At 62.3% G+C, this 8,660-nt stretch overlaps 1 protein-coding gene across 1 annotated transcript in view; it reads right to left on the bottom strand.

The window, feature by feature from the left end:
• SLC12A7 (solute carrier family 12 (potassium/chloride transporter), member 7) overlaps nucleotides 1–8,660 on the bottom strand; it is a 38,895-nt gene that overhangs the window by 14,999 nt on the left and 15,236 nt on the right. The window contains exons 12-16 of the mRNA XM_011953147.1: nucleotides 7,770–7,888; nucleotides 7,216–7,314; nucleotides 6,456–6,575; nucleotides 5,656–5,760; nucleotides 4,629–4,797 (exon numbers count right to left, since the gene is read on the bottom strand). Coding sequence (XP_011808537.1) covers nucleotides 4,629–4,797; nucleotides 5,656–5,760; nucleotides 6,456–6,575; nucleotides 7,216–7,314; nucleotides 7,770–7,888 — 612 coding nt within the window. The remainder of the gene's footprint in view (nucleotides 1–4,628; nucleotides 4,798–5,655; nucleotides 5,761–6,455; nucleotides 6,576–7,215; nucleotides 7,315–7,769; nucleotides 7,889–8,660) is intronic.

Genomic DNA, 8,660 nt, shown 5'->3' with positions numbered 1-8,660 from the left:
AAACACCTGAAAACGGGTCAAATTAGCAACTCTTCAAAGAGAGGCCGTGGGATCCAGGATGAAGCACCTTAAGAGCAATGGCGGTGGTGGGGGGGCCCGGGGGGGGTCACCGCTGTGTGCATTCTCCTCCCGGGGGTGTCTGAGCGGCTCGACTCCACACAGGGGCCGCACAAGCGTGGCCGAGGGCCTGCCACGCACTAAAGCCACAAGTGTATGGACACAGGCCTTCCACCCTCTGATCTTCACGCAACCTCAGGCCCCGGAACCCCAGGGAATGCCCTGCTCGGTCTCAGCCTTGTGTGGTACCAATGGCCCCTTCCCGCCTGATTCTCCCTTTTGGAGCAAACATGCCTCTCCCGGACTGTCCCCTGCTGCGTTCTGGGATAACCACTTCCTTGCTTGCACAGATCTACAGACAGAGCAGCTCTGTCCAGGATGGACCAGATCCCACATTTCACTGGCTTCTGGTTTGGATGCTTAGAGGATGAGATTTGGGAGCTCTGAGCGACGAGATTTACATGAGACTTGGGACTCAGCTGGTCTGTGCAGGGCTGAGACTTCGGGAGATGCTGGGATGGGGTGAACATACTGTACATGTGTATCAAATATGAATTTCAGGGCCCAGAGCGCAATTGCAGTGGGTTGAACAGTGACCCCCCAAAAGAGGATACCGACATCCCGGCCCCGGGAACCTGAGAATGCGAGCTTATTTGAGAAAACTGTCTCTGTGGATGTATTGAAGAACCTCGTAATTAAGTGATGATCTTGAAAGAGCATCCTGGGTCAGAGTTGGGCCCTGAAGCCACTGACAAATGACCTTACAGGATGAAGGCAGGATGAGCTCAGACTGGGAGGAGGCGGCTTTGTGCAGGTGTGGACAGAGGCAGAGGGACCGGCGCCCAGGGTCGCCTGGGGCCCCCGGAGCTGGAGGAGGCGTGGGGGTCCTCCCAGGAGACTGGAGGCAGCGTGGCCTGTGGTCTCCTTCATCACAGACTCCCGGGCTCCAGAACTGGGAGGGAACAGATGCCCTTTGCTGTGAGCCGTGTGGTCTCTGTCCCGTCACGGCAGCCCTGGGCCACTTGGAGACCAGAGCCACCACCTGCCTCCTTTGCCGAGATTCCAGTGGCCCCTACGTCAGCCTGACTGGTGTCCTCACCCCCTACCCTGGCTCCCACCTAGAGCTCCACCAGCCCTTCACACACAAAACACCACCCAATGTTCTCCCACAGCGCCGCTCCTCCTCGGGCACCCCTCGCCCACACCCCGCTCTCCAGACACCTCCACCTTCTGCCCAGCTGCCTGGGGCAAGACAGGACAGGGTGCGGGGCCAGCAGATATGCTCCTCTTTGAGACTTTCGCTTAGGTCAGGAAAGGCCTGAGCATGTTACCCCCAAGGGGCGCCAGCCAGCGAGCAGAGGCAGGGGCCCCAGCGAGGCAGAGGGCAGCTGGAGGTGGAGGCTGCGGGGTGGACACAGCGGCCCCTGGGCAGGAAGGCGCCGGGAAGCGCCTGCATCGGGGGTCACGTGGGAAGAAGGCAGGAAGCACGGCCGTTTCAGCAAAGGCCGCACAGCGGTCCCTTTATGCGGCTGCTTCTCATCCCCACCAGACCCCTCTGAGGGCAATTCAGGCTCTCTGTTCCCGGGCCCCCGTCTGGCCGGAGACCAGAGCCCAGGGAAAGCGCTGTTCAGGATCAACCAAGTTTGGACGCAGCCACTGGAGGGGCCCTGAGGGTCTCCAAGTGCTGGAGCCACGTCACGGGGGCCACGTCCCACATGACCGGCTGCTGTGTTCACCCCACGTGCTGGCTCCGAGGAGTCGGAGCTGGGGATCTCACCTCTCCTCTGGCCTCACCGTTGGGAAAACCACCTTGCAGGACTGCAGGGTTTCAGGAGGACGCGGCACTGCCCTGGCCTGGCAGGAACTCAGCACTGTGTCGGGGGACCCTGTTACTACAAGTCCCCGCACCCGCCCAGCGCGGCAGCCACAGAGGCCTCCATGCAGACAGACCTCAACCCGGAGGGCAACAGGCCCTTTACAAGTGGAGAGCAAGAACGCCAGCGCCTTAGGACCCCTTTCGTGCCAATCAGTGCCACACAGAACAGAGCACAAGGGCGTGCGTGAGCCTCCCTGGCGACTGCATGAGTCACGAAGCTGCGTGCTTCTTAGAGAAAAGTCTATGCTTTACAGACTTGCTCAGGCCAGGCGCAGTGGCTCACACCTGTAATCCCAGCACTTTGGGAGGCCAAAGCAGACGAATCACTTGAGCTCAGGAGTTCGAGACCAGCCTGGCCACCGTGGCGAAACCCCGTCTCTACTAAAAGTACAAAAATGAGCCGGGCGTGGTGGTGGGCACCTGTAATCCCAGATACTTGGAAGGCTGAGGCAGGAGAATTGCTTGAACTCGGCATGTGGAGGTTGCAGTGGGCTGGGATCGCACCATTGCACTGCAGCCTGGGCAACAGGCGAGACTCTGCCTCAAAAAATAAATAAATAAAAACTAAAAAAAAAAAAAAAGATTTGCCCATATGTCTCTAATTTCACACTAACATAGCCACGATGGAGAAGAACACAGCTCCCCAGAGCCGTGCACCCTAGAGGCAGCCAAGGGAAGGCGGGGCCTGCAGCTGGCTCCAGCCCTCACCACCAACGCAGCTAAGTCACAGCCAAAGGGTCGCTGAGAGCAGCGGGGGCAGGGTGGGCTCGGTCTCCCATCGCGAGAGCGGGCTCCTGTCTGAGGCTGCCACAGAGCCCCCAGCCGAAGGGCTGTCGGCCGGAGAGGATCTGGCTGTGAGCTGCATTAGATGTGAGAGTGAAAGTGAGGGCAGCTCTTCCCATGGCAGTGATGACTGTGGCAGAGTGTGGCAGGCCGTCCCGTCATCCCCCCAGTCACTGCAATCCCGGCCCTGTCCCTCATGTGCACAGATGCGCCTTCACACACCTCCAGGGAGGTCAGGTGGTGCCAGGATTCTTAGAACCCACACCATCAGGGCAGTTCCAACTCCGGGATTCCTCCTAAGAGCATTCCAGCACGGGATAGGAAACACGGAAAGGGACATATGGGGACCAGGACTGTGAACATCCCCCCGAAAACCACAATACCTAAATCCACGGGTTCACAGTCAATAGCAGCTAACGCCTGAACCCGTGGGGAGCCATGATGCCACTGTCAGGGAAAGGGAAGGCCCAGAGCATCTCCTGTCTTCCCTGGAAAAGCGGCCCTGTGGAGCAGCCTGAGAGGGCGGCCGCCCACGTGGCCAAGGTGGCGGGAGGGGCAGGGGCCATTTTTTACCTCCACGGATCCTGGCCCTAGGGGTCCCGCCACCTGAGGCTGCTACCGTCCACACGCCCACAGCTCCGCTGAGCTGCATTCCCACCCCTAGGCTAACCGGCCTGGATCTGGACGGGCCTCAGTGCGGCTGTGGTTGTGCAGAGAAATGGACAGCAGGGGCCGGCTGCAGATGCCTGGACACACCCACAAGGCCCCATTGGGGGCCGGACAGCAGGGAGCTGGCTCCCGACCCACAGCAAGGACAGAGGGAGCACCCGCATGGGAGGGCCTCGGGCACACACCACCACAACAGGCACTTTGTGTAGGCTCCACAGACTCCCACAGACACGAGGGGGAAGGAGGAGGCTCAAGGCGCTGGCAGCAGCCAGCCCTGCCTGGAAACGAGGCACCCCCGGCATGAAAATCATGCAGGTGGGTGCTCGGAAACTCCCTGTTTTAGGGAGAAATACAGAAGTGGAGTGACGGGACCCACAGGCTTTGACAGCGTCATAATTCCAGTTCTGGACAGTGAGAAGCTTCCCACGAGAAGTTTGAAAATCAGAGAAATTGGCCGGGCACGGTGGCTCAAGCCTGTAATCCCAGCACTTTGGGACGCCGAGACGGGTGGATCACGAGGTCAAGAGATCGAGACCATCCTGGTCTACATGGTGAAACCCCGTCTCTACTACAAATACAAAAAACTAGCCGGGCGAGATGGCGGGCGCCTGTAGTCCCAGCTACTCGGGAGGCTGAGGCAGGAGAATGGCGTAAACCCGGGAGGCGGAGCTTGTAGTGAGCCGAGATCGCGCCACTGCACTCCAGCCTGGGCGACAGAGCGAGACTCTGTCTCAAAAAAAAAAAAAAAAAGAAAATCAGAGAAATGAAGACATGAAGTATCAGGCCCTGATGTCCTGGGGGAGCCGACTGTGGCAGCACGGTACACACCCAGGGCACTCACCTGTCCCTCCCCACAAAGCTCTGAGTGGGCAGAAATTCGGCCGCCCACGGGCATCACGCTTACGCGGCCCCTAGGGAGCTCTAACAGCAGACCGAGACTGAGCTTGCAGCAGAACCATGACTGCGGCTCTGGACGGGGATCACCCATGGCGGGAGGACGCGGTCCCAGGGTTCGCCCTTGGAAAGCTAACGGCCCTCAGCGCCTCCCAAGCGTCCCGGGGTGCGGCTGGCACTCCCAGGCCTCAGCACACCGCTCCGAGCTCAAAGCCACCACCATGGCTGAAACACAGCAGCGCCATGCACAGCACCGTGTTGACACGTCGCGATGAGGACATACCAGGGCGCGTCTCCTGTGCAGCCCGGGTGGGAAAGGGGCCCGGCCCCCGGACCCTGCCCTGCCCACCTCCTCGGCCCGCTGTGCCTCCATGTGCTTGTCCAGGTACGTCCCCTCCAGCACCGAGCCCACGATGGTCAGGCCCTTGCCGGCCTTCAGCTGCGACGTGAAGGACAGCAGGCGGGGGTGCTTCACAGCCTGCTCTGCGTCCAGGTTCAGCATCACCAGCACCTGGGGCCTGCAGTGGGGGTGGGGTGGCTGTTACCACGGCAACACTCACCCACGCACCTGCACACGGCCCATCAACAGGGCAGGCGGGACGGCTGGGGCACATGACACAGGTGGGACAGGTGACAAAAGGGACAGGTGACACAGATGGGATGGGGAGACATGTGACACAAGTGGGGTAAGTTGAACAGGTGACAGGTGAGACAGGCCACACAAGCCAGGTGGGACAGGCAGAGCCGATGGACAGGTGGGCACTAGCCAGGCAGGACAGGTGAACACGCAGGTTAGACAGGTGGGGCAGGTGACATGCTGGACAGGTGAGACAATGGCCCAGGGCACATGCCGGAGGCCCCTGCCAAGACCCTGAGGGGACACTGGCCCAGGGCACTCGCCTGAGGCCCTCGCCCAGACCCTGAGGTGACACTGGCCCAGGGTACATGCCGGAGGCCCCCACCGAGACCCTGAGGGGACACTGGCCCAGGGCACTCGCCTGAGGCCCCCACCGAGACCCTGAGGGGACACTGGCCAGGGCACTCGCCTGAGGCCCCCACCGAGACCCTGAGGGGCAGAGGCTTCCTGCAGACGGCCTTTGCTTCAGCAGGAGCCACCCTCTCCCACCCCAAGCCCAGGGCTGTGCCGGCAGAGGGGCCGGCTCCCCACACCCCCACCCTGCAGCAGGGACACCCCCGGTGCTCCAAGGCCCCCAGCTGTGCAATTCGCTCTGCACCAGGCAGTGTTCACATCCCAGACCGTGCCCAAGCGGCTGAAGGTAAGAGGCCCCTGAGACTCCAAGGTCCCCACTCAAAGGCCAACCTCAGAAACGGCTCTTCTGTGCATCTGAGGAGCATGGGGCATGGGCGGTGCTCACCTCCAGTTCTTGGTGTGGGGGGGCCCGTGCTCCACACGCAGCAGGGCATAGCGGGCAGCGTTCAGGGACAGGCCGCGGATGCCGTCACCCCACTCCTTCTCGGCACTGCGGGAAAGGAAGTGGGGGGCTTGTTCAGCCACACGCCTGGGGGCTTCTCTCCCACCTGGGAAAGAGGGGACTTCTGGGGGCAGGTGAGTCAGGGCAAACAGGACCCCGGGAAAAGTCCCTGGATAAGGAGGGAGGCCTCCATGCCCACCCCTACCCTCAAGGGAGCCCGTCCCAGGAGCCATCGGGTCAGAGGGTGCCGTGGCTATGCAGGAAATGAGGTCTATGTCCAGCAGGCGTGACGTGCCTTCCTCGCAGGGTGGGGAGCAGGAGGCCTGTGACAGGGAAGTGGCTGGACCCCAGGAAGTTGGCAGGTGCAGGGGGAGGGAGGGTGGGCGTGGGGCACGGGGAAGGACATCCGTGGCTGCCGAGCGAGTACAGGCACAAGCCAGGGACACCTCGCGAGACATTAGCAGGAAGAGTAAGCCACGGGCTCACCGCCTGCTGAGGACAGCACGAGACAAGAGCTCCAGGCTGGAGACACTGTCCACGAGGCACCTTGGCCTGGCTGGAGGCGGGAGGGTAACCCTGGCTTTCACAGCACAGCCCACCTGCACGTGCTCCCAGCTGCCCCCAGGACGGCACACGACATTCGGGCCCCAGGGAGGCCCCTCTAGGGAGCTGCCCTGGGCATAGGGTGAGAGGGGCCCGCAATCCTGTGCACCGGGTCCGTGAGGGGGGCTGACGGCGCTTACCCGCGGTACTCGATGTACTTGTAGATGCAGCCAGCGATGAGCATGGCGGAGAGCGCATAGTACCAGGAGCAGATGAACATCAGTGCCAGGCACAGGCTCATGCCCAGGAAGGACAGGGTCCTGGGGGCGGGACAAGTGGCTCAGGGGTGGCCTGACACCACACGGACACTGGCCCTCCCTCAGTGAAACTCTCTGTTAACACCAGGAAAACAGTCACTGATGCCTGACGACCATGCCTGCACGCAACCACCTCTGAGGGGTGACGTGGCTCCCTGGGCCCCTGTGGGAGCCGCTACTCCAAGACCCAGTACACAGCTCCAGCTCCCAGCGTGCACACAGCACCTCGGCTATGCACGCAACACCATGGCTGCAGCATCCACCCAGCGCCTGATTCCCGAGGAGGGGAGTTAAGAAGACTCACAGCCCTGATGGAATATGCCCCAAGTCTGGGAGGGCCGGCTGACCACGGGAGGTACAAGGCGCACACAGACACCTGGGCATCCTTGTAACTAGAGGCCTTCCTCAGGTGCAGAGGCAAAGAGAGGCCACAGTCTCATCAGCTGCCCAGGGGCTTATTCCGCAAAGGAACAGTCAATGACCAGCCTGGGGTCTTTAGGCCCAGGGCAGCTGGCCTTGCAGAGGCACCCAGTGTCCCAGCCTGCAGGGCTCCTGACGCCCGTGCTGAGCGGCCTCCCCAGTGGCAGAGGCACCCAGTGTCCCAGCCTGCAGGGCTCCTGACGCCTGTGCTGAGCGGCCTCACCAGTGGTAGAACTTGAAGCGTGGACGCCAGTTGGGGGTACGTAGCAGGGTCTGCACGGCACAGGCCAGGTTCACGAACAGGTAGCACATGAGGAAGAACCTGCAGGGACGACCGGCCACTGACACGCGCCGGCTGGGCCCCTCCGAGCCCCCAGTCACTGCCACCTGGGAGACCACCGTTGTTACCACTGTCCCTCCCACCCGCGTCTTGTCTCCCCATGTCTCTGTACATAAGCTGACTCAGACTGACTCCGAATCAGGCCCCCTCAGGTCCCAGCCATCCTGTGGCCACCTGGTCCATCAAGAGATGGGCCATCGTCCCTTCCCCAGCAGCCATTTGTTCAGCCACACTGTCCCCGGCAGACCCTGGCCGGTGCCTGCCTGGAGGCCTGTGCACCTGCCTTCCCCGGCCCAACTCCCTTCCTGGCAGGATCCTGACTGCCCACGGCTGGCCCTGCCTGTTCACTGCTGTCCTGAGCAGGGCCTCCCGTCCACACTGCCCCATGCTCCAGGCCCATACACCCAACCCCAGGTCCCCGTCCTGCGGGAGCTCACATGGAGAGGATCGGGGCCACGCTGTCCAGGGAGGCAATGAGGATGCCAGTCTCACAGATGAGGACCGTCAGCAACAGCGCCCATGTGGGCTCCCCGTTGGCCTTCCCGTGGCCAAACACCTGCAGGGAGAAGGGCAGGAAGGTGGGGCAGATGACATCACCCTTTTAGGAGAGAAGCTGCAGGCTGGTCAGGTCCGGCCCAGATGAGTCTTAAAGGCAAAGACCAGCAGACACTGCCTTTCACAGTAGGTCCCCAGGACATCACCCAGCTGGCCCGGGAAGAGGCCCTGACAAAGGGCTGCAGCCCGGGAGCCTTCAGAGCTGTGTCTACAGCGGGCTTGCCTGCAACCTGTGCGGCCTCAGCCCACCCCCCACCTGCCTCAGTTTCCCCAACCACACAACACAGGACCAGCGTCTCCAGGGCACTCGCGGTTCCCCAGACCCTGTGGTGACCTTTCTCATCAGGCCACCCTCACCTCCCAGAAGCTGAGGCCCACGGGGTCTGTGTGCCCATCCCCTTCCCGGACACCACGCCCTGCGCCCGGCTGGGACTGACAAGATGCAACCACACAAAGGCCCTGCGGCTCGGCACCCTGCTGAGGGACCGGCGAGGGAGAGGATGGCTCTGCCATCCACAACCTTCCCACAGCTGCCCCTGGGCCCGAGTGGCAGGAGGAGCCATAATCGGCAGCTCTGGGCACAGCACACGGACAGGACCCAATGTGGGCGTCTGTGCCATCCTCAGAAGAGCCACACACTCTGGCTGCAGGCTGGTGACGCCACCTCCCACGGGCTCAGCCTCACAGAGAAAAGAGTGGCAGGCAGGCAGGCAGGGGCTTCTGGCCAGACAGCAGACCAGGCACGTCTGGACCCGAGGCTGTGGGCCCTCACA

Source organism: Colobus angolensis, unplaced genomic scaffold, assembly GCF_000951035.1.
Source record: "Colobus angolensis palliatus isolate OR3802 unplaced genomic scaffold, Cang.pa_1.0 Scaffold358, whole genome shotgun sequence".
Lineage (NCBI taxonomy): Eukaryota > Metazoa > Chordata > Mammalia > Primates > Cercopithecidae > Colobus > Colobus angolensis.
Note: the sequence above shows the minus strand (reverse complement) of the source record. Positions and strands in the feature narration are given on the sequence as shown.